This window comes from Canis lupus, chromosome 28 (assembly GCF_011100685.1).
Source record: "Canis lupus familiaris isolate Mischka breed German Shepherd chromosome 28, alternate assembly UU_Cfam_GSD_1.0, whole genome shotgun sequence".
Classification (NCBI taxonomy): Eukaryota; Metazoa; Chordata; class Mammalia; order Carnivora; family Canidae; genus Canis; species Canis lupus.
Window position 1 is genome coordinate 13,425,060 of NC_049249.1, and position 25,075 is coordinate 13,450,134.

The 25,075-nt window shown below is 43.3% G+C and overlaps 3 protein-coding genes across 3 annotated transcripts in view; 1 reads left to right on the forward strand and 2 right to left on the reverse strand.

The window, feature by feature from the left end:
* Positions 1-9,476, reverse strand: part of SEC31B (SEC31 homolog B, COPII coat complex component) — a 31,979-nt gene extending 22,503 nt beyond the window's left edge. Inside the window, 3 exon segments of the mRNA XM_038578529.1 lie at positions 6,380-6,503; positions 6,844-6,930; positions 9,250-9,476. Coding sequence (XP_038434457.1) covers positions 6,380-6,503; positions 6,844-6,922 — 203 coding nt within the window. The 5' untranslated portion in view covers positions 6,923-6,930; positions 9,250-9,476.
* Positions 9,477-12,317: 2,841 nt separating this feature from the next.
* On the reverse strand, positions 12,318-16,922 carry NDUFB8 (NADH:ubiquinone oxidoreductase subunit B8). The gene is made up of 5 exons (XM_038578532.1): positions 16,765-16,922; positions 16,380-16,506; positions 14,981-15,080; positions 14,418-14,573; positions 12,318-12,504 (listed from the first exon to the last, which is right to left on the reverse strand). The coding sequence occupies exons 1-5, from the start codon at positions 16,847-16,849 to the stop codon at positions 12,412-12,414; spliced, it is 561 nt and encodes a 186-aa protein (XP_038434460.1). The 5' UTR covers positions 16,850-16,922; the 3' UTR covers positions 12,318-12,411.
* The window catches only part of HIF1AN (hypoxia inducible factor 1 subunit alpha inhibitor), a 30,658-nt gene continuing 22,475 nt past the window's right edge, over positions 16,893-25,075 (forward strand). Inside the window, exons 1-3 of the mRNA XM_038578531.1 lie at positions 16,893-17,005; positions 22,047-22,265; positions 22,532-22,782. Of these exons, the coding sequence (XP_038434459.1) occupies positions 22,089-22,265; positions 22,532-22,782 (428 nt within the window). The 5' untranslated portion in view covers positions 16,893-17,005; positions 22,047-22,088. The remainder of the gene's footprint in view (positions 17,006-22,046; positions 22,266-22,531; positions 22,783-25,075) is intronic.

Consider the following 25,075-nt stretch of genomic DNA (forward strand, 5'->3'; position numbering starts at 1 on the left):
AGGAACTGAGGCACAGAGAATTTATGAAACTTCTGAATACACATTTAGTAATTTTTATCCCTATTTGACAGCTAGGAAGTGGTAGAATAAAGGTTTAAAGTCTGGCTCATCTTCTATTATTTATTTTCTGTTTTTTAGAGGTGAGGAGGGGTAGAGAGAGAGAGAGAGAGAGAGAGAATCTTAAGTAGACTTCACATTCAGCATACAGCCTGACATGGGGCTTGATCTCACAACCCCAAGATCATAACCTAAGTTGAAGTCAAGAGTCAGACACTCAACTTACCGAGCCACCCAGGCACCCTGGCCCATCTTGTTTTTAGAGCCTGAGCTCTTAACCATCATAAAATAGTGTATTCTATTTAGAGGAAGATCTAAACCCTTTTGTACCTGACTAGAAGCAGGCTTCTTACACCAACAATCACTGTCCCTTATTCCCTCTCAAGCTGTAAGTGAGAAAAGACCCAAGGATCTCTCTACCCTGTGTCTCTTCTATGTGACTAGCCTATGGATCTGCTATATGGCTGCAGTGGGCCAGCCCTAGAAACATACAGGCATAAAAAATAAACATATCTCTTGAGAAACATTTAAGGCTTTCTGAAGATGCTTCTAACAAGACACTATCAGTGTCTTGCACAGAAGAAAAAGATGGACACTGGGCCCCTACAGACAAAGATGGGTCTTCTGCAAAGCCCCTAGGGAAGCCATGTGAGTCCCCAAAATAGAGGACAGGTAATCTGTCCTCTATTTCACAGCTGCTAGCCAAGGGTATTTCCACAGCCCTACAGAGAAGCCAGATTTCACATCAAATGATGTCATAAGATCCCTAGCTGAAATGAAATGTTCCCACACCCTGGGAATAGTCAGCCAAGAAACGGAGTGGAGTGACTGTGCAGGAACCTGTTTGGCCAGTCATTAGCACAGCAACCACCTGTTAGAAATGAAGAGAAGAGCACTGGTTGAGACCAGGTCAGCAACTGAGATAAAACAGCAGAGCAGATACAAACAGCAGTTCTAAAGCTACTGTCCAAAAGGCTATGTGTTCTAAGGTTGCACTGATCTTAATAGGGCAGAAGAATGTGTGCCATATTAGCTCAAAAGGCTGCCATGTTACCCTGGGGCGAGAGGTTAGTGTGGGCAGAAGGCAAGTCAACAGAGTAGCTAGAGAATCCCTGAATAGGTCTCATAGGAACCAGAGGAGTATGGCCAGAGAAAAACTCACATGGGGATGGTAGAAGATGTTGCGGTAACCTCAGTATGGTCACAGTATATGATATCCAGACCAAAGATAAAGGTACCTGAAACCTCAAGGGGGAGTCACCAAAGAGCTGGAAAACAAAGCCCAGTTAGAGTGACCAAATGTAGAACACAGAGCATGACAAAATAACTTTCTTTCTCTAAGCATGTAAAAAGTATAGTCCTATGGTTAACCATTTCACTAGTGAGGGTGAAGCTGGAGAGGAAACAGGCATGATAGAGAACACCGGGGAGAACAGGACCAGCTGGGACAAGATAAGCAAGGACCTGGACATGATTATTCAATGGGTTCAAAGAGTGTCAATCATCTCTGCTCTGCAAATGGACAGGGAACTGTGTGTGTGTACACGCAAGTGTTGTGCATGCAGAGAAAGAGCACAAGCATTTTGACAAACACAACAAAATATTAACAACTGATACATCTAAGTAAAGGTGTATGATTATTCATTGTACTATTCTACTTTTCTATGTTTGAATCATTTAAAAAAACTTAAAAACAAGATGGCCTCTGGCTTGAAAATAGGATTTTCAGAAATTAGAAGGGATTTAAGGAGAAGGTATAGGAAGATTTTGTATAGGGGAATCCCAGGGTGGCTCAGCGGTTTAGCACCTGCCTTTGGCCCAGGGTGTGATCCTGGAGTCCCAGGATTGAGTTCTGCATCGGGCTCCCTGCATGGAGCCTGCTTCTCCCTCTGCCTGTGTCTCTGCCTCTCTCTGTTTCTCATGAATAAATAAAATCTTAAAAAAAAAAAAAAAGGAAGAGTTTGTACAGAATGGGAACTTTCAAAACATGAGAATAACAGGGGAATTCTCTGAAGTGGTTTCCACGGAAATGGAAACAATAGATACCACAGAGCATCAAGAATGATGGGTGGCACCTAAAGAAAATACAGATTATTTACATACCTATCTAGGCCATGCAAAGTAGAATTCCCAGAGACAGGCTCTCAGAATCCACATTTTTAATGAGCCCCCAGGTGATTCTAATAAGCAACCAGGGTTGAGAACCCCTGTACCAAATACATCAGACTGACACCAGCCTAGACCAAAAAAGACATTGAAATTCGCAAAGATAGAATCAGCCCTAAGAACCACCTCATGGCTATGCTTCCGCAGGAAAGAAAAAGACAAGGTTCAAGAGGGTAAACTGAGGCCTGAGAGGTCAGAAGGTCATCCCTGCTAAGCTCAGCTGAGGACAAGCTTTAGCTGCTTTATTTTTAGGAACATGTGCTGTGTAAATCCTTGCTTCTATATGTACTTCTTTATCTGGGATTTTGCTTTTATTTGCTTAGTTAGGTTTCTTTTTAAAAATCCCAACCTCATGTTAGTGAACTCAAGTGAAAACAAGTCAAAATAGCTGAGGGAATCCAAGTTTCCTTAAAAGTCAGAGCAATGCAGGCAGTACTCCAAGCTACAGAATGAAGCATGGCTGTGAGGGAAGTTTTGTCCTGATGCTCACCTAGTATGCACCAAGAAACTATATGCCTATGTATCCTGAAGTTACAGCAGAGAAAAACAGGGCCAGAGAAGCTAAATAATGTGCCCAAGAGGATATTAGATGGCAGTGCTGGGTTCTGAACCGAGGTCTATCCAACAACAAAGCTCATGTTTTCTCTACTCTGTGATCTTGATGTAATCTCTAAAGAAGGCAACTGGGAAATGGGAAAACTAAGAGAAATACATGATCTTTTTCAGCTTGCTGTTCCATACAGAGGCAGCCAAAGAGGGGTCACAATGCTCCCCAAGTAGCTAGAACTGCTATAAAGGTACTAGAAGATAGATCACCTACCTTCTTCATGTTATGAGAGGATGGGTCATACAGAGGCTACAGAGACCACAAGGAGATCTAGGTCAGTGTAGACAGAGGGTGGAATATAGCACATTACACATCGGCCTCTGATCTTACTCAGCCACAGCAGCTAAGTCCTCAATTCACAAGTCAACACACAAATCATGTATTCTTCTCCCCAAAACCTCTTCTTGCATGAGATTCATCTAACAAACCAAATATTGCCAGCTTCAGTGTGCATGCTAATCTGTACTGATTCTGACGCATCCAGTGGCATTTATCCACGCATTTCCAATCTACCTATATAGTCTGAGACAGTCTCCTATCCACATCCATATCAGTGTTTCAGAGCAGTTCTCTTTCAGTTAAGTATTTCTAAATATATGACATTTCTCTGATGCATCATGGCTTGAGGATAAGGGGGTCTTCAGGATTCAAATGTGGTTAATCCATGGGTCTGGTGAAAAGGGCAGGAAAAGGAAGGGGAAAGATTCTGAAAAGTATATTTTTATGTAATAACGAAGGGGGGGCACCTGGGTGGCTCAGCTGCGTAAGCGTCCAACTCTTGATTTTGGCTCAGATCATGATCTCAGGATCCTGAGATTGAGCCCTGCTTCAGGCTCTGTGCCCAATGAGGAGTCTGCTTTTCTCCTCTCTCCTTTCTCTCTCTCAACTAATAGATAAATCTTTGGGGGGGGGAGAGAGATTGTGCTATAAAAAAGAAAGGGAAGGAAAGACTGAACCTAAGACCTAAATTCAGAGTTCAGTAGGTTCTCAGCAGGCATCTTACACAATCTCTTCTTTAAACATAAGTGAGGAAACTGAAGACCAGTGTCAGAATACCATTTGCACAGTCATGTATCTTTAGTCAAGGATGCAACCCAATACAACTGTGCATTCTGCTAAACCATGCAAAAGATGACAGAGAAAAGAAAGAGGGAGGCATAGAACAAAGACTGGGCAGCCCTCTACCTACTCTGATCAATAGTTTCAGATATGAATTTCTGAGTAAGTGACCGAATCCAGGCTGAGAAGAAAGTGGGGGTCTTAGACCCTGGGGTGTCCAAGATGATTTCTTCAACAAGACTCTAATGATCAAGGTCTAGGTCAAAGGTAATTCCTTAGGTCTTTGGACACAATTATAGAAGTGGAAAAGAAAGTAAAAATGAAATACTCTCAATAGTGTTAATTGTACTATTTATTTGGGTTATAGCCCCCAATCCTTGCAGGATGGAACAGGGTATGAAGTGAAGTTTATGATTCATGAATTGAGTATCAACATTTCAAAAAGGGTTCCTTCAACATAGCTGGCTGCAAAACAAACCGATCATCACACTTGAAAAGCTCTCAAGGAACTAAGGTTAACTGAAGAATAACTATAACTAACTAAAATGGTGGATATGAATGCTCAGTTTGGTAATTCCGACATTTCTAATGTCACTCATTCATTTAATAGATATTTATTAAACATCTAACACCAGGCACTGTTTTAGGAGCTAGAGATACAGCAGTGAACAAAACAGACAAAAATCTCTGCCCATAGGGTTCTTAGGATTCAATTTCAAGATTTCTTTTTTTTTTTTTTTTTTTTGTAAAGATTTCATTTATTTACTCATGAGAGACACACAGAGAGAGGGAGGCAGAGATACAGAGGGAGAAACAGGCTCCATGCAGGAAGCCCGACGTGGGACTTGATCCCAGTCTGTGAGACTTGATCCCAGGTCTCCAGGATCATGCCCTAGACTAAAGGCAGTGCTAAACCACTGAGCCACCCAGGCTGCCCCAATTTCAAGATTTCTTAAGCAATTATATTGCCTCTTTCTTAGGAACTCTGCCCTAAGGAGCCACTACTGTGCTGAAGCTGCTAATGTGCTGGCCAAGGACAAGAGTCCTTGCCCACTGGTCCTATTCTTTAACTCCAGAAGTATAAATGTAGTTGAATTAGCTCCACCCCTTTCAGGGGCCCTTTCTGAAATGCTTGCTTAGATGCTAAGAATATCTCATCATTATTGGTAAACCCTTCAGTGGCTGCTCTTCAAAGGGAAAGGTGCTGGAAATACAGAGATGTAAAGAACTCTGAAATAAGGGATACTGTCAGAAAGTCATAAAGGGGCTTCAGAAAGGGAGGATAATAACTAGGCTAAACCATGAAAAGAAAAGAGAGGATACTTCTGTCTAAATATCTTAATTAATCTCTCAGATGAAAAAATGCACAGGAGAATACAAAGCTGCATTTTGACCAGTAATCTCTAAAGTGGGATGGGCAAGATAATTTTCAAAGTTGTAGGGAAAAGATTTATATTTTTAACCTATAAAATTATACAAATTGCATTTTTTAATAGTAGAGTAACACATGTATATTACTTACATTGCCTATACGACTTGAGTATAGTGAAAATTCACATTTTCCCTGGTGGCATCAAAATTTGGAGGCCACTACTTCAGAATTTAAGCCACATCTTTATAAAACCTATAAAAGAGGGCAGCTGGGATGGGTCAGCGGTTTAGCACCACCTTCAGCCCAGGTTGTGATCCTGGAGACCCGGGATCAAGTCCCACGTCTGGCTCCCTGCATGGAGCCTGCTTCTCCCTCTGCCTGTGTCTCTGCCTCTCTCTCTCGTGCTCTGCCCTCTCTCATGAATAAATAAATAAAATATTTAAAAAATATAAAAATAAAAAAAATTAAATTAAACCTATAAAAGAGAAGTTAAATAATAGAAATAAGGTAGATTTTGGAGTTAAGCCTAGATATAAATCCTAGCTTGCCAGGGTTTCAGTCTCCTCCTATGTAAAATGGGAATAATGGTATTTATGGCTCAGGCTCATTTTGAGGGATAAATGATATACAGAGCTCCTAGCATAGTCCCTGGTCTGTATACATGTGCTCTGTGAATCCCAGTACTTAGCTCTATAAGCCTGAGAGAGCCATGAAATCCATGAGTACCCAATCAGTTCCTAACCACAATGAGAAGATGCTCATTTGTTCTCCTCCCCTTGGCAGAAAAAGAGATATTGTGTAAGGTTATCTTCACAAGAGCCAATGGAGGAAGGAGCCAACATCTCTAGGCTGAGAGAGAGATCAGGTACTTATGGGTCCAGGTTTGTATGAGGCATCTCTATCACATGATTCTGCTTGACACTGCTGCTGCTGCTGCTGACCAAAGAGGTGCAAGTGGTGGTTTTAAAAAATCCTTTTGCAAAATAACCCCAGGCTTAACTTGTTCCCTCATGAATCTCCTCATGAACCCCAAGAAGCACACATTACCACCAGGATTCCTCAACAGGGTCTATATCAGGATCTGCCCCACATACCCATCACCAATTCAGACATAGTACCTGTTTGAGGCAGAAAGGACTCCCTTGTGCTTCAAGTCCAAAGAAGGGTCCCTGAAATCAACCTCAAAGATTTCCAATGTGCCACTTGTGCTAAAGGAGGCATCTAGCTGCTGGGCAGATGTTCCTAGGCACAAGAAAAGTTAGGAAGAAGCAGCATATAAGCAAAAATACATGCACAGATTTGGGGTATAAATGGTTAGTGAGTGGAGAGGTAGAAGAACAGGAGAGGACTGGGTATACCCTTTTTCAAATGATAACTCCAAAGAAAACAAGAAAAGAGAGGCGTCCAGGCTTGAGGCATAGCTCAAAGCAAACACCTAATGTCCCCTTGCTTGTGCTGTGAGCAAACCCCACCTTTCCAGGACTCTAAACCTTTCTCTGAAGCTCAGTAAAGAATTCTGGATAGTAAGTCTCCCTTTGACTTGTGTACTTTCAGTAGATTGTAGTACACAGAATCATCATACCTGTGGCCAGATACACAGGGTACTGGCTGGCTGGGCTCCACGCTTGGACAGCTGGCCGTTCTAGTTCCTTTAGCTTCATGGTCTGTCCTGTGTGTGGCAGAAAATTGACATGGCCCTTGGCCTACTGAAAATAGAAACCTCCAAACTTAAGGGCCAGGTCTAGGGTATAGCTGTAGACACGAGATCTTGTTTCTCTCACCCCACCATGGAATGGGGCATTTCAGGGCAATACAGGGTGACATACACATGACCATCTGTAGATTGACAAGGATGGTTCACTTACCCAATTACTGAAATCTAATGCTTTAACCCAAAAAAGATATTCAAACACAGTGGTTGCCAAGGCCTAATGGTGATGATAATTATCAAATCAGATAATCTCTCAGTGACCTCATCTATTCCCTTGGCTTTACATATCATCCATATGCTGATGACCCCCAAATTCATACCACCAATACATATCTCTCCTCTGACTTCCAAATTCTTACATATAACTGCTAATCAAATATTTCCATCTTGATATAGCAAAGATACCTAAATTAGTCTCAAACCGAATTCTCTATTCCACTATGTCCTCACTTCAAATCTGTTCTTCCTCTAGTTTTCTTCATCTCAGTAAATGGTACCACTATCCACCTAATTGCTTAACCAGGAAACCTGAAAATCACCCTTGGTTCCTCCTTTTCCTTCTAATTCATCATTAAGTCTTCCTGATTCCACGTCCAAAATTGTATCTCAATCTGTTTACTTTTCCCCATCTCCACTACCACTACCACTCTGTTTGAAAATACCATCATCTCTCACCTGGAATACTGCATTAATCTTCCAACTGGTCATCTTCACTCTACCATCACCCAATTAACTCTACATAGCAGCAGAAGTGAACTTTTAAAATCATAAACAGGATTTTGGCATTCCATGCTTAAAACCTTCCAATGACTTCTATTGCACTCAGACTAAAATTGCACTCAAATCTTTTATGACCCTGCTCAAAGGCTCTAGCCTACACCATCAACCTCATCTCTTGCCACATTCCCCTCTTACTATGCTGCAGCCACATTCGCCTTTTTTTTTTTCTTTTCCTGGCTTTTTACCACCACAGAGCTTTTGTAAATTCTGTTTCCTATATTTTGAATGTTCTTCCTTTCATTCTCTGCATAACTGGCCCCTTATCACATCTTTCCGGGCTCAGCTTCTCACCCCCTCAGAGAGGTGAGCCACCAAATGAAAATTAGACTCATTATTTTTTCTTCTTGGTAACTTATGTTTATTTACACTTACACTGTTGGTCTCATCCACTAATAAGTGAAGTCCAGGGGAGCCTGTACTGTGTCTGCATTGTTCATCACATTATAAATAACCAGTGCCAGAACAATGTCTGATATATAGCAAGTGCTTGATAATATTTGTTGGGTAAATGTAAACATCCATTTTAATTCTGTGGTTTCCAACCCAATTCTAATGCATATTCAAGGTGCCATCCCAACAGAGTAGCAAAGTGGCAGACAAGTGTTTTCTTTGTTTCTAAGGTGACACTGAACTTGAGGGAGGACACTTGGGACCGTTGTGACCTGCTTAAGGAGTCCACCGTCAGGTTAGCCTCAATCTACAAAAATAGCAGGTAGTATTACTCAACCTCTAATGTAATCTCCAGCCTGAAGAAAGTTTAAGGCTGCCAATTCAGCCAAGATTCTCAGGGGGCCTCTAAACACTTGAGGCAACATCAATTACCTACGGACTCGCTGCATATCATATTATATAGTCACCATTGCCACCTGCTGGTCAAAGCTATTTTCACGTTTCTGGGGAAAGCCCTTAAAAAAGTAGGGGCTGCGTTTAGCACTGCTCATTTAACGTCCAAATCTCATTTCTCACAATGGTTCTGTGCGGCAAGTCCTATTACTATCCCCATTTTACGAGGAAGAAAACAGGCTGGGCCGAGATGTGAACCCCAATCAGCCCCCACGGCCCAGTGTGTTTAACCATTATATTAGTTCAAACTACGCTAGTTCAGACACTTGAGGTGTCAAATCCCCGACGGTCTAGAAACCGGGAAGATGGGCTTTTAATCCACATTCAACGGAGGGCCGAACAGACTCCTGCAGTGATGGTGTTCGGCAGCGACCTCCGGGGCCCTGGCCCTTTGGGCGGCACGGTCTGTCCTGCCCACCCTGTGCTCCAGGCCGGGGCCGGGAGCGCGGACGCAGGCTCGAGGGCAGCGCTGAAGGGAGACCCTCGTCCGGCCGCAGCACCCCCGCGCGGCCGGGAGCGCGGAGCTGGGTGCGACCCGAGGGCGGCCGCGGCGCGGCCCGGGCCGGCGTGCCCGCGGGGGGTGAGCTCCCCCGAGGCGCTCTACCGACGGCGGAGCCGCAGTCCCCGACTCCAGACAGGTGGGGGAAGACCCACCTGCACGGAAAGCCCAGGTCAGGGTGGCGCGGCGCAGCCGGAGCCGATCTCCTTACAGGGCCTTTGGGCTCAACAGGGTGCTGTGGACGGCAGCCGCCGAAGGCCAAAAGTAGTCCTGGCAGGGCACCGCACGCGCGAAGCGCAGGGTCGAGGAGCCGGCGGACCCGCCAAGGATGTAATAGGATTCTCGCTTTTACTTCGGGATCCGTCGCCAGTCCTGTGATTGCGCAGTTCTGCCGCAGTGGGTCGGATCCTGCGACCGCTAAGTTCTAGCCTATTCAATTTGAGCCAGGCTCCAGGACAGTCCCCAGAAAAGGGAAAATACTAATTCGTTGTTTGTTGAAGTGGAGAAGACCTGGTACTAGTTCCAGAAGCTCTCAGTGTTATCCTAATTGACAAGGTAAATAGGAATCCCGGCCGTAAATAACGGCAACGCACTACAGCCCGGCAACAACTGGTGCCCAAAAGCTGTTGGCTGAGCTAATTAAAGGGTATAGGCGTGCAGAGGACTACGTACTGTAGACCAGGGCCTTCCTGGAAGGTTTCAGGGACAAGAGACGGATATCATACCTTGCAGCAGCAACATAGGCCGTGTCTCAGGAGGAAGGAAGGGCCCAACTGGATATAGGCCCCCTGGCATCTCCCGTACAACGAATGAAAGAGGTCAGGTACAGATTGGGAATACCAGTTCAACAATGCAGGTAGTTGGGAGTTAGTGAGAATTATGAGTTTGGGTGCAATAAGATGAAGATTATATTCTGAGACAAATAATATGGACTCCCTTGAAGAGAAAACAGACCTGGAGGCAGGGACTCAAATTAGGAGACTAACAGAATAGTCCAGGTACCGGGTGATGAATGTCTGGATTAACATAGTGGTGATGATTGTAAAGGAAAACTGGACAGGTTCTTGTGGCTGATGAGGTAAAGGGTTGAAGGAGGAAGTGAAAAAATCGGATGGATTTTTTTATGTTGACTGAGGAACATTTCCAAGCAAAAATGTCAGCACCTGAAGACCTTAGACCTGTTGATTCAAAACTTTGGTTTAATGCATAAGTTCCACTGTGTTTTTCCAGTTACGTCTCCAAAGATGAACTGGTTCAGTTATTTTACAATGGAGCCCCTAATCACTGTGACACAAGTCTAATTCCCTTTTCATGTGGACTAGAGGGTTTTGAAGTCAGGACAACACAATTCAGGGCATTGTCTGTCCTGCCCACTCTGTGTACTAATTACCTACTAAACATTTCTTGAACATCTAAGCACCACAACAGGGGATTAGACCTGACAGCAAGTAAAACAGGGCGGAAACCTGAACCTTAGACTATACCTCGAATTAGGGAATGAGGCAGAAATGTCACTGGTGGGAGTGCTCTGAAGGAAATCTGAACCAGGGGATCCCTGGGTGGCTCAGTGGTATAGCGCCTGCCTTTGGCCCAGGGCGCGATCCTGGAGTCCCAGGATGGAGTCCCGCGTCGGGCTCCTGGCATGGAGCCTGCTTCTCCCTCCTCCTGTGTCTCTGCCTCTCTCTATCATAAATAATAAATAAATAAATATTTAAAAAAAAAGAAATCTGAACCAAATGCTTAAGGTCAGTTTCAAGAATAGAATTAAAAAAATAAAAAGTACAGGGGTGGCTAGGTGGCTCAGTCAGTTAAGCATCCGACTCTTGATTTCAGCTCAGGTCATGATCTCAGGGCTGTGAAATTGAGCCCCATCTCTGGCTCCACGCTGGGCATGGAACCTGCTTGAGATTCTCTCCCTTGGGGATCCCTGGGTGGCGCCGCGGTTTGGTGCCTGCCCTTGGCCCAGGGCGCAATCCTGGAGACCCAAAATCAAATCCCACGTCGGGCTCCCGGTGCATGGAGCCTGCTTCTCCCTCTGCCTCTCTCTCTCTCTGTGTGTGACTATCGTGAATAAATAGGAATTTAAAAAAAAAAAAAAAAAAAAAAAAAAGATTCTCTCCCTTTCCCTCCCCTCCCCCTTCCAAAAAATAAATTAAAATTAAAAAAATTAGAAGTACACTCTTCTCTTTCAGCTCACACATCTCTTAATTCTTTTCACTCTGTTTGGTAACTGCCAGTCTTACCTTCTAGGTAAATACTTGAAGGCAATTATTTTGTCTTGTCCAATTTTATATCTACAGGATCTATCAGTTTCTGATACATATTATACACAGAGGTTTGTTAAATATATTATCAAATGCGACAGAGGACAGAGTGTGAAGAAAGATAAAAAGCCAGTGGAGACACTGAAGTAGAGGCATTTTAGTATCAGTATTCATCCCCTGATCTCATAAAAGTCCCTTTCAGGGCCTGGACAAAAACTAACTTGGATGAATTTGCTTTCATAGGTCATGTTGAATGTGTGATTTTTTTGTGGACAGGTTTTCGGGTAGCATGACTGTTATTTTAAGAAAATGTCCCCAAAGGGACAAAAAAAAAATGAATTGGTTCACTTAACAGATACATTGAGACAGACCCTCAAAAACAGGAGCAAAAGCCATGCATAGGTTCAGAGTAACTCAATGAACTGTCCTCCAATTCACAAATGTAGCATTCAGAATTTGCCTTGGAACAAGAAATACACTCTTACAACAAAAATAACATTAGAGACAGTCACAGCCCCAAGTAAGTCCAAAAACACCTATTTACCCTGGAATATACTTAGAACATGTTAAAGTGCAATTTAAAAAACAAAAAAACTAACCACTATAAAAAGTTTTTTTGTTTTGTTTTGTTTTTGCACCACCGGGGCTGCCCTGTTTTTTAATGAGAAATACATCTTGTCCCAACTTGGGAAGTCAGGAACGTATCTTCCTTCTTCAACCCTGTAAATGGGAAAAGGAGCTACCCTTACCGCCTGCCACACAACTGGAACCTTCAAATACCTTCACAGTCGCAGCAAAATTAACAAATTTACTGTTTTCTTGTGCTTAACTCCCCCCACCTCCCATCTTTCTAATCTCAGAAGGGGTAGGGGGTAAGAACAGATAGCAGACAAAAAAAAAAATGAAAAAAGGATGAGGTCCTCAGGGCAGTGGCTATTCCTGGGGAAATGAGGCACAGATACCACAGCACTAAATTTTATTAGGGATTTCATTAAGGTTAAATCTCTAGAAATGAAGGAGTCAGTTAAGGGGCACAAAGCTGATGAAGCCACTTCAGATCTCATAATGAACCACTGGCTCAGGCTCTTTGGTGGGATCGCCGCCTCGTTCCAGGTACAGATTATTATAAGGATACTGCTTTGGCCCCTAAGGAAAAAACACAGGTCAGCAAGACAGCATACATCCCAGCCAATACCTGGCTATACCCCACTCTGAGTTAACAATCACACATTGTAAATGGGTACAAGGTAGCCTCTGGTCAGACCCAGCTGGGCTAGAACAGCAGGAACAGCACTCTTCTTCCCTCATCAGCCCAAGGCAGAGAGAAAGCCTAGATTGTGAGAGAAGTGGTGCCTACACTTCTGTGTGTATGAGTGAGAGAGAGAGAAGGAGGGAGGGAGAGTGCTTTCTAAATGAGACGATGCATCCATCCATCCCACTCTCTCCTGGGGTTGAGACAGACTCAATCTCCTTTAAGTCACTCAGCCTCTAATGGTTCCACCACTAAAGTGGCCTAGCAAATGAGGCGTGCAGGAGCAGCAGTGGGGGAAAGCACAGAGGAGACACGGCTGGGACGTGCTTTAGGGGCTGCTGGCTTTACCAACAAACAGCTGTCAGAGAACACAGCTCAAGGGGAGGAGAAAAGGGTGATGTGCTTACAGAACTGAAAAATGGAAGAGCCACACTGTGTTTCTTGCTCTCCTGAAGTGAAGTTAGTGCTCACACCAGCCCTACGTGCACTCTCCAGCCTGGAGCCCCTGGGGCTTGGTAGGAAGGCTCGTGTCAGTGCACACAGACATACCAGCTACCATCAGGACATTGATTATCTCTGCAGAGGTAGCACTGAGCAGCCAACTGCAAACATGACAGTCTGCCTGCTTTTAGTTCCTTCCCGTACAATCTACCCTGTAGATTAATCATCCTAAAATCCTAGCCTTCGTTATGTCACTTGGCTGTTCAAAACCTCAACATAGCTCCCTGCTGCCTAGAGGCAGACCAAGTCATCACTGGATCCCCAACTTCTAGCACAATCTGTACTTGGTACATAGAAGAGTTTTCATAAATATTTGTTGAATTAATAGCTTACTATACCACTAAGTCCAAATCCCTAGTTACATAATCAAAGCTTCCCAACCTAAATTATCAACTCACCTCACAATGTTTTTTAACAGGCAATTTCCACACCTAATTTCCCAGAACATGAAAATTACCTGTTAAATACTGATTCTAGAACCCTACCATGAGCTACTGAACCAGGAAATCTGAATTTTTAGCAGCTCTCTTTAGGTAACCAGTACGGCTGGTTATCTAGGAATATTTTATGTGCCTATTCCACTCCAGCTAACTTACTCTCCTTTTCCTTCCTTCTATGTTCTCTTGTCCCAAATGTTCTCCCCAACTTCTCCACACCATCAGAAGTCTATACATATTTTTAGTATCTAGCATGATCCTTCTTTTTTAACAGCACCTCATACCCCTTAACACAAATGTTCACTACATACATATGGACATTAAAACTGCCACATTCCTATATTTCAATGTTGCTCATTGTGTCATTTATCTACATTTTATTCTTATCCAAATCAAACTTCCTTATAGTCAAAGAGTATACTTTCCATGTCCTTTACACTCTCCAAAATAAAACTGTCTGTGCTTATAGTAAACAATTGCTTCCGGTACCCTACAGGAAGTGCCCTTCACATCTCCAGCAAAGAATACAGTTTGAGGTCTAGATTCCTTGACTAAACCTTGAAAGATCACTTGCTAAAATATAATTGGTAAGTGTAGTCCCCAAATGGCAACTCTAGAAGATTAGTTGACTTAACACATTCTCATTTCTTACCTAGTCCTAAATTGTTTCTTCTCACTCAGAATGACCCAAGAAATAGGCATGGAGCAGTGCTCTGATACTTGTGCCAGGTCAATGGGTAAGGCTTTCCACAGGCCTTAATAGGAAGCCAAGCCTGGCAATGGCTGGATCCCTACTGCACAGAGATTTCATTCTCTCAGGAAACAGAGCTAAGTAAATGTGCCTACTGGAGCATTTCTCAGATACTCACCACAGGCTGGTAGGTGCGGTAATTCTCCCCAACCCAAAACATGAACAGCATGAAGGCCACGAAGCCGAAGAGGTGCTTACACATGAGACTCCAGGAAACGGGTGTGGGTGATGTGTCCACACGGTTCCTGATATACATGTCAAGGTCCCAGTGCATCTATGGCAGAAAAGCAGTTACATGTCACATACTGCTCTTCCTACAAAAGGCAGGCAGTGTGCAAAAGAGCCTAACACAAGTTTCAAGAAAGGTATTTTACTGCCCTGGGGCAATATTCTGAGAGTCAAGTGGGAGCTACTCTAGCACATAGGACTAGGTGCTAGCTTAGAGCTAGGTTCTGCTGACCAAAGACAGCTCAATCAAAGTACAGAGCTCTGATTATTTCCAGAAGTCCCACCCTATGTATCATACATGGACCCTCAGATCTCAGACCACTGGATCTTGTTTCTTTGGGGAGAAAACCTTAATGTTGCTTAGGCAGCAAAGTGCCATTTAAGCTAAATAAAGAATCCTCACGGGATATTAGAGAGAAGGAAGAAAGGTCAAATGGGATATGGATCTCTCACCGGTTCACCCCAGTTCAACCTCAGGTCTGAGTGGTCCCAGTTATACCATGGATCCCTCTCCTGCTGTGAGCGGTCAGGGAGCTTCGGATAGTCGCCATACCTGAGAGACAGAAAAACTTCTGGAAGGGGCTCTGAGCAGCCTCACTCAGACAATTCAAAGTCCCCTCATGTTAGAGATGAGAAACCAAGTAATAGAGATAACTGACTCACCTAAAGACAGAGAAACCCACTTTCAAATCAATTTATAGTCACTAAGCACAGAGCTAATCACAGAAGTCCAAAGTGTAAATAAAAGACTGTGTCAAACTCTGAAGAATTATAACATACATGTTTTTCTTACCTTCTTTCAACAATAAAAAAAGTCAAAAGAAAAAAAAACAATAAAAAAAGTCATGCAATGTTATAATGTTAGAGCTGGAAGGGAATTTAGCAATCAATCACTCTGATTCCCTCATTAGATAGAAAATGAAACTGAAGTTTAGTCTGAACCCAGGGTCACCCAGCTAATTGGAATACAAACAACAAGGGTCCAGATTAGAAAAGCATTCTCTTCATAGTAACTGCTTCCCAACCACCAAGTTAGCATACATCTCCATGTCTCAGACACCTTATGGGACTTCCTGCTAAGCTGGGTCTTCCCCAACAAATCCAATTTCAACTTTTACACACTGCTCCTAAGGTTACTCTTGTCCACAACAAAAATCAGAGACATAGAAAATGATGACAACTAGTCGTGTGTCACAGAAAATGATTGGAAAACAACAAGAGGAATAGGAGCTGCTAAAACCACTATTGGAAGAGTGATGTATGAAAGAAAATAAACCTGACAGTAATCACTTCAGATAACTAACCAAAGGGATGTTACGTAAAGGACGGATGGATAACATCAATTGGAATAGAGAAGTTGGCTGTTTAACCTGATTGACAGTTACAACTTCCATAGCCATAAGAACAAAGATTTTTTTTTTTTAAGAAAGATATACAGATGAATATAGAGTACTACATCTACAAATAAGGCTCTCAAGACAGGAGTCCGGTTCCAGTCTGATCACGTGCCTGAATGACAGCACCTGAGCCCAGCAGATGCTCAATCTAAATGAAACCTTGTGCTCTGGCTGAAGCCAAGGAAAGTTCCTGCTATTCAGGGGTCCTCAAGGGAGCTATTAAAATCTCGGCTTCCTCATTTGAGGAAACAGCCCGAGCCAAGGAGAAAATTGAAGTCCTCTAGGCTGCAGCTGCTCACCCATCACTTCCCACCTCCCTCCCCCGAGAAAGTCACCCATACCATTGACTCTGAGGGGTCACGAGAAGGTTCAGGGAAAATGGTCTGAGTCAAGCCACCCAACCCAGCTGGCCATCTCCCGTCACTACCCGGCTTCGAGCAGACTCTGCATCTCACCCCATGCCATCATCCGGGTACGGTTCGTAGTCCTCTACCCGCATATTATATTTCTTGGCGGCGGCGGCCCGTTCTTCCGGGGTCTTGGGATAGGGCCCCGGGAGCATGTCCTTGGTAATATGCGAAGCTGGAGATCAGAAGAGGGCGAGTCAGAAAAGACCCCGTCCCTCCTGCCGCCCCGAAGGCTTCAAGCTGCGGTGGCTGCGGCGACCCCGGCTTCAGGGAACCAGTGAGAATCCTGACACCTTTTTCTGGGTATACTGACTCCTCCTCCGCCCCTCGCCGGACACGGCCCCTGCGGTATCCGCGATGTCCTCCTCCCCCAACCTTCCACACTCCAAACCTCAGGCATCCCCACACTCGGGCCTCGCCCGTTCTCGCGGACCTGTCCGTGCACCCAACGGCACCACGGTCCGGGTAGCCCTTTGCAGCCTTCGGACTCCCAGGACCCAAGCCCTGGCCGCCGCCATCTTCACCTTCCTCCCCGGGTCACCCTGCACATGCGCAGAGGCCTCGTCACGGCGGCCGAGCCGGGCCAAACGCGACAAGGGAAGCCAGTAGCGAAGGAAAGTCGTTAGGCTCCCACAAGGGCGGGGCTTAAGCCGTGTTGGGAAGCTGCAGGGAAGGTGAGAAAAGAAGATGGATAGAGGCGGAGAGGGAAAGCGGGGAGGACAGAAAATCAATCAGGTCACTACTTTGACATCTCATATTGTGTCCCTTTCTCCATCAGCTGACTTAGACACTTCCAGGGATAATGGGGACACCGAACCCAAGCATATCAGATGCAGTACAAGTCAACTGAGCCTGTCTTAATCCCTTCTCTTGACTGCTTGCCTTTTTCCTCTCCTTCACTGGCACTTCCTCCTTTAGTCCCCAAACGTGATCATTCTTCAAATTCAGCCCGTGGTCTTCCTTGCTCTTGTTCTGTTCTGCAAGTTGGTTGATCTCGTAGAGGAATGATGCAACACACAAATCGGCCTGGAATTCGCTCCTCAATTTTACTCCGTGTTTATATTTGAATGTCCCACTCACCTCAACCCAACAAATGTAAAACCAATCCTAGCATCTAAAGCAGCTCTTCTCAGACTAGCTAAAGCCTCAGATTGGCTAGGACTTACATTTATAGCTATCAAGCCAGACCACAGTTAACAAAGTAGCTTAATAGAAAAATGGGGGATATTATCGTGTTTGCATACGATTATGTTTTCACTTTTACACAAACAGGATTTGCATAATTTACACAATATAAATGTACATACATCTCCAACAACTTTTAGGGTGATTACTGTGTTGCTGCAGAATCCATTATTACAGACATTCTCAAATATATACTAAAACAATAACAATTATATATACCACTTGCCATATAAACAATAACAATTATATATACCACTTGCCATATAAATATACCAATTGCCATACTTCACAGCAACTTGCCCTCTTGTAAATAAGCATCACTAGTTGATGTTGAAAATAATTGTACAATATCTGCATTCAATCAATAGCAAGCCCTGACCTAATTTGGGTCAAAATAAGAGTGGCTATAATTTATTTACTATTTTTTTAAAGATTTTATTTATTTATTCATGAGAGACACAGAGAGAGGAGAGGCAGAGACACAGGCAGAGGGAGAAGCAGACTCCTCATAGGGAGCCCGATGTGGGACTCGATCCCGGGGCCTCCAGGATCATGCCCTGAGCCAAAGGCAAACGCTCAACTGCTGAGCCACCCAGGCATCCCTAATTTATTTACTATTATCAAGATATAATTCACATACCATAAAATTCATCTCTTTAAAGTATACAATAAAATTGATTTTTAATATATTTACAAAGTTATGCAATTATCACCACTAATTCTAAACTGTTTTCATTACCCCCCCCCCCCAAAGAACTCCTGTCCCTGTTAGTGTATCTCCCCTACCCCTGGCCCCTGGCAACCACTAATCTACTGTCTGGATGGATTTGCCTATTCTGGACATTTCATATAAATAGAATCAAGCAACATATAACCTTTTGTGTCTGACTTACTTCACTTAGCATAATATTTTCAAGGTTGGTCCAGGAGGGATCCCTGGGTGGCGCAGTGGTTTGGCGCCTGCCTTTGGCCCGGGGCGCGATCCTGGAGACCCCGGATCGAGTCCCACATTGGGCTCCCTGCATGAAGCCTGCTCCTCCCTCTGCCTGTGTCTCTGCCTCTGTGTGACTATCATGAATAAATAAAATCTTTTAAAAAAAAAAAAAAAAAGGTTGGTCCAGGGTTGTAATATATATCAATTCTTCATTCCTTTTTATGGCCAAATAATATTGTCATATTGATTGCAACTTTTTGTTTAAACACTCATTGTTGATAGATATTTGGGTTATTTCCACGTTGAGGCTATTATAAATAATGCTGCTGTGAATATTCTTGTACAGCTTTTTGTGTGGATGTATGTTTTCAATTCTCTGCAGTATGTACTTAGCAGTAGAATTGCTAAGAAAGAAAGATCATAGGATAACTCTATGTTTAACTTTCTGCAGAACTACAAAACTTTCAAAGAAACTGCACCATTTTACATTCCCACTAGCAGCATAAGAGGGTTCCAATTTTTCTACCTTCTTGCCAACACTTGCTACTGTCTTTTTAAAATTATTATTATAGTCATCCCAATGGCTGTGAAAGGTATCTCATTGTGATTTTGATTTGCACTACCCTGATGACTAAAGATGTTGAGCATCTTTTCATGTGCTTATTGGTTACAGTATATCTTCTTTGGAAAAATGTCTACTCAAGTCTTTCTTCCATTTCTTAATTGGGTTTACTTTTTATTGCTGAGTTGTAAGAGTTATTTATGTATTCTAGATACAAGTCACTTATCAGCTATATACTTTGTAAATATTTTCTCCTGTTCTATGGATTGTCTTTTTACTTTCTTGATGGTGTCCTTTGGAACCCCATTTTTATCCTTTCAGGTGTTGGAATTTGTCAAAAGCTTTCTGTCATCTATTGAGATGATGTGATTATTTTTTTCTTCCACTAATATGGTTAATTTTCAGATGTTGAACTAACTTTGCATTTGTGGAATAAATTCTACCTGGTCATGGTATTTAATCCTTCTTTTTTAAAAAAAATAATTTTTTATTGGTGTTCAATTTACCAACATACAGAATAACACCCAGTGCTCATCCCGTCAAGTGCCCCCCTCAGGGCCCATCACCCATTAATCCCCATCCCCCGCCCTCCTCCCCTTCCACCACCCCTAGTTCGTTTCCCAGAATTAGGAGTCTTTATGTTCTGTCTCCCTTTCTGATATTTCCCACACATTTCTTCTCCCTTAATACGGTGCTGGATTTGGTTTCCTAGTATTTTGTTGGAGATTTTTGCAACTATATTCATAAGGGCTATTGGTCTGTAGTCCCTTTTTTGTGTGATACCTTTGTCTCATTTTGGTATCAGGATAGCTTTTCCCATAGTTGGGGAGTGTTCTCTCTTCTATTTTTTCCAAAAGTTTGTAAAGGATTGGTGTTAGTGCCTTTTAAAATGTCTGGTAATGGGGCACCTGGGTGGCTCAGTGGTGAGGCATCTGCCTTTGGCTCAGGTCAGGATCTCGGGGTCCAGGATCAAGTCTGACATCAGGCTCGCTGGAGGGAGCCTGCTTCTCCCTCTGCCTGTGTCTCTGCCTCTCTCTGTGTGTCTCTCATGAATAAATAAATAAACTCTTTTTAAAAATAAAATAAAATGTTTGGTAAGATTTATCAGTGAATACATTTGGTCCTGGGCTTTTCTTTGTGGAATATTTTTTTATTCCTAATTTAATCTCTTCACTTGTAAGTCTATTCAGATTTCCTATTTCTTCTTAAATCAGTTATGATGGTATGTGCCTTTCTAGGAATTTGCCCATTTCATCCAGGTTATCTAATTTTTTGGCATACCATTGTACATTGTATTCCCTTGTACTCCTTTTTATTTTTGTAAAGCCAGTAGTAATGACTCTTTCTTTCTTGATTTTAGTAATTTAAATCTTCTTGCTCTAATTATTCTTAATTCCCAAGGGTATATATTAATATGCTCTTGTAAAAATCCAAACATGCAGATAAAACTGAAGCCTTGGTTGGCACCCACAACCCTAAACCCTCCACAGAAGTAATCCCATTATCAGTTTGGTGTAGCATAGTCACTGTACCATAATTATGTAGTTAAGTTAGTGTATTAGTTTTTTATTGCTGCATAACAAATTACCATAAATTTAGCATCTCCAAACAACACAAATTAATTGTCTCACATTTTCCATGAGTCAGGAGTCCAGTCAGAGTTTAGGTGGGTCTCATCTCAGGGTCTCACCAAGCTAAAAGTAAGGTATTTCTGGGGGCTGTTGTCCTCATCTGAAGCTCTGTGTCTTTTTCCAAGCTCAGTGGTTGTTGGCAAAATTCAGTACCTGCAGTTGTAGGACTGAGGCCCCTGCTTTCTTGCTGGATGCCAACCAGGAGCCTTTTTTATCTTCTAGAGCCTACCTACCATTCTCTGCCACATAGCAACTTCTCCTTCAAAGTCAATAGGAGAACTTCTTTGGCTTCAAGTCTTTCTGACTTCTGTCACTGACCTCTAGACCCAGATTTAAAGAGCTAGAGTTATTAGATCAGGCCTACCCAGGATCAATCTCCCTTTTGATAAACTCAAAATGAACAGATTAGGAACCTTAATTACATTTTTGCCATATAGCATAACCTCATCGCAGGAGGATAACCTATCATATTCATAAGACCTGTTCTTATTCAAGGAGGGAGACCTATACAGCATGTATACCAAGGGATGGAAATCTTTGGATCCATCTTAGAATTTGGCCTCCCACAGTCATTCATAAAAATCGCCTAAATACTCCATTGAAGTAATTGATAAGGCCTTTTTTTTTTTTTTTAAAGATTTATTTATTTATTCATGATAGACATAGAGAGAGAGAAAGAGGCAGAGACACAGGAGGAGGGAGAAGCAGGCTCCATGCACCGGGAGCCTGACGTGGGATTCGATCCCGGGTCTCCAGGATCGCGCCCTGGGCCAAAGGCAGGCGCCAAACCGCTGCGCCACCCAGGGATCCCGATAAGGCCTTTTATAGCCAATATAAATTGTTTGAAAATGTCAGAACGCTCATGGTTGGCCATCAATAATAAGCTTGGTCCCATGGCCTAAACATCTTTAAATGGTAAAGAGAAAAAAAGAGAGACAAATAAAATGATGCTAAAAACAGATAACCATCTTTGATTTTAAAAGAATTCAACTTGCCATCTATCTTTTGTCTAGGCCTTTAGAGCAACCTTTGCCCAAATCTATCAATCTGACTAATTGCTTTTCCTTCTGACTTCCTTAAGTAGGTCAAGTGTTTGCTTCGCTCCCCATCCATGACGGTAAAGTTCAATGCCCCACTAAACTGGATTTCTTCTTGTCTTCTTGTATAGGCCTGGGCACACTGACGCAGCAGTAATATTTGGGGGATTCGTTAACCAGGTGATCAGTGAGTGAGTGGGTCTAACTTCTGTGCCCCAAGTCTTCACCGGCGGAGCTCAGAGTGTAAAGCTGTCGGTCACCTCCAGGGGGAGCTCCCCCACGCCGGGTTCCGCGTTCTTTGTGTCTCTGGACTGCTCTCGCGCGCAGTCCATCTCTATGGTTTCCGTTGTGTTTTACCCGGAACAGGCGGGGCTTCCGGTTCCGGTGGGGCTGTCTGTAGCGACGGACATGGCGGCGACAGCAACGGAGGCTGCGGCCTCCGGCTCTGAAGAACCCCGGGAAGAGGCTGAAGCCCCCAGCCTCGCCTGGGATGAGTCCCAACTGCGTAGTTATAGCTTCCCGACCCGGCCCATCCCGCGTCTGAGTCAGAGCGACCCCCGGGCGGAGGAGCTTATCGAGAATGAGGTAGGGGGCGGGGCCCCGTCCGAAGGGGGAGGGGGAAGGGACCTGGTTGAGAGAAGTCAAAAGCGAATGGTCACACAAGTCGGGCATTGGCCGGGCTGTGGACTACGGCTCAAGGGAAGATAGAGAAGGAGGCGAGGAGAAATGGGACTTACGGAGTTCGTGCTTTTTCACTGGAGAAAGTGTTCCGAATTGGGGAAGTTGTTGGAGTCATGGGACAAGAATCCGCCAGCTCCTTGGGATGATTTCATTTGTTTGTTTTCACTTAGGAGCCTGTGGTGCTGACAGACACAAATCTTGTGTATCCTGCTCTGAAATGGGACCTTGAATACCTGCAGGAGAACATTGGCAACGGAGACTTCTCTGTGTACAGTGCCAGCACCCACAAGTTCTTGTACTATGATGAGAAGAAGATGGCTAACTTCCAGAACTTTAAACCCAGGTCCAACAGGGAGGAAATGAAATTTCATGAGTTTGTTGAGAAACTGCAGGATATACAGCAGCAAGGAGGGGAAGAGAGGTAGGTTCCCAGATCGTGGTTTTCCATTGAATCAAGGGTATCCATTTTCCTTTCTTGTAATTATTTGAGCATATGGAGGAGTTGGATGAGTTCTGTAACTTCAGAGATGAGACAATTATTAGACTTGAACTGTGACTCTGTAGTTTTTTGTCATCTTCGTTAAGTGACAGTCACAGTCACATAGAAGGGTTAGGTAGGCGAACAAAATGAGTGAAATTGTTTCGGTGAAAACTACAATGAATCTGAAAGCATATGCCCTGTCAAAATGAGAAGTCATTACTTGACTCTTGTTTCCACTTGGGAGTGAAAGGTTGCCAGATACACTCGTATTTTTTGAGAAACCAGGAATTAGGATGTTTACTTTAATTTTTTTTTTTTACTTTTAAATGTGGGCAGCTAATTCAGATTTTTAAAAATACTGTGAGGTGCCATACAAAAACGAAAAAATAACTATCATTGGATTTAGCCCTGAGATTGTCAGTTTGCACCCATATCATGGCACATTCAGAACTGACTGTTCTCTGTGCTTTTATCCTTATATGTGAGGATAGCCTCTTTGATAGGTCCCAGACAGCCTTCAGTTCCACACTATAACATTGCTTCTGGGGAATTGTTTTCACTGAGTATCTCCATCTCACACGTGGTGCCCAACCCTGGGCTTGTGTTTAGTCTCCTGCCTCAGTTTTTTTCCTGACTCTCTGCAAATCCATTCGCTCAGCAGCATGTGGCTGAGCGAATGGATTTGAAATACCGTGTGTGTGTGTGTGTCTTCCTGACATTTAGCAGCTATCATAGTGCTAGAACTTTGACCAAAAAAGAATTTCCAGGGTCTCAACTGATTGATCAATTCCTTATGTTTTAAAAATACATAAGTTTTCTGCTTAAGTTTCCTCAAATTTTACATAGCATGGTGCTGGTGGAATGTTACGCATCGAATGAACATTTGCAATGGAAGGAGCATGAGAAAAGACACATGATTCCTCATTCCTCAGTCACTTTAAGTTTCCTGCCTCCCAAAGGAAGAGTAGTTTGCCTCACTAAGTATATGCTATGAGTGTAGTCTGTACTTGATGAGTGATTCAAGAAAAATTTTTTTCTTATGCACAAGTTTTGCCCTACCAGCTGACTTTACCACCAGTCAGTTCCACTGTGGAATTGGGCAGGTTGTTATGATTCAAGGAATTCTGTGATTCCTCTTTGAGCACTTTTGACCATTTACTGTAGAGATGTAATAGGAGTTGTTTGGATTCATGTTTGGTGAGTGGTCTGCCTCTTTCAAAGTTACTTGGCAAAAGTTTTGTATGAATATTTTATTTCTGGGGAGAGTACAAAGGTTGAGTTCGAGTCTTGAAGGTTCCTTGTTTCCCAAAAGGTAGCTACTGTTTAGAACTTATCAAGATTTCTAGTAATATTGCCTTAAATATCCTGATTCTAGGCACTCAGATACCTTTGAGCCCTTTGAAGTAACATTCTCAGGACGAGAACAGGGCTCCTTACAGGGCTCCTTTTGTGTCTTGTCTTCATGTTTGCCCTTTTATTAATGTTCCTTGTGGGACTTGAGCAAATGTGTCTGGGTTTTCATATCTGTTAAGTAATTTCTGGTCTTCCTCGGTGTATTAGGAACCCTGGGTCTGCTGAAAGCCTGATGAAGCCTTCAGCTGTAGGAGGCTGCTACAGAGAGGTGGCTGAATTAGTTAAGATAAACTAGGCTTCAAGCCAGAGGCAGTGACTTGAAACAACAAAGGTTTATTTAGGTTTATAACAACAGTTATGCTGCATGTCCATCGTAGGTCATGTATAAGCTCTGCTCTTAAGCCATCTTTTTCATTTTGGGACCCAGATTGCCCCAGCAGTTACAGTCTGAAACCTTGCAGCTGATTAGCAGAAGGAAAGAAATGTGGTGGTAGTCAAATTACAGTTTGGAAGCAACACAAATAATTTTTGTGGACGTCTCATTGGTCAAAGCGAGTTAAATAAGCAAGCGTGGCTGCAAGGGGATACACGAGAATTAACTCCACAGGGAGGGAACTAGCTCTTCGTGAACAGTAATATGATCTGTCATAATAGATAGAGCCCCATTGAGAGCCAAAGAGGATGTCTGAAGCCCTGAGAGTCTCTGGAGAAAGGCTGATTGATCATTCTAGACTCTGAATAGGTGTTGAGGAATCTGTGAAATTGTATGAAAGTCTTATGTGTATGTAAACTTTTATGGAAATGTTCCTTGGGGATCCCTGGGTGGTGCAGCAGTTTAGCGCCTGCCTTTGGCCCAGGGCGCGATCCTGGAGACCTGGGA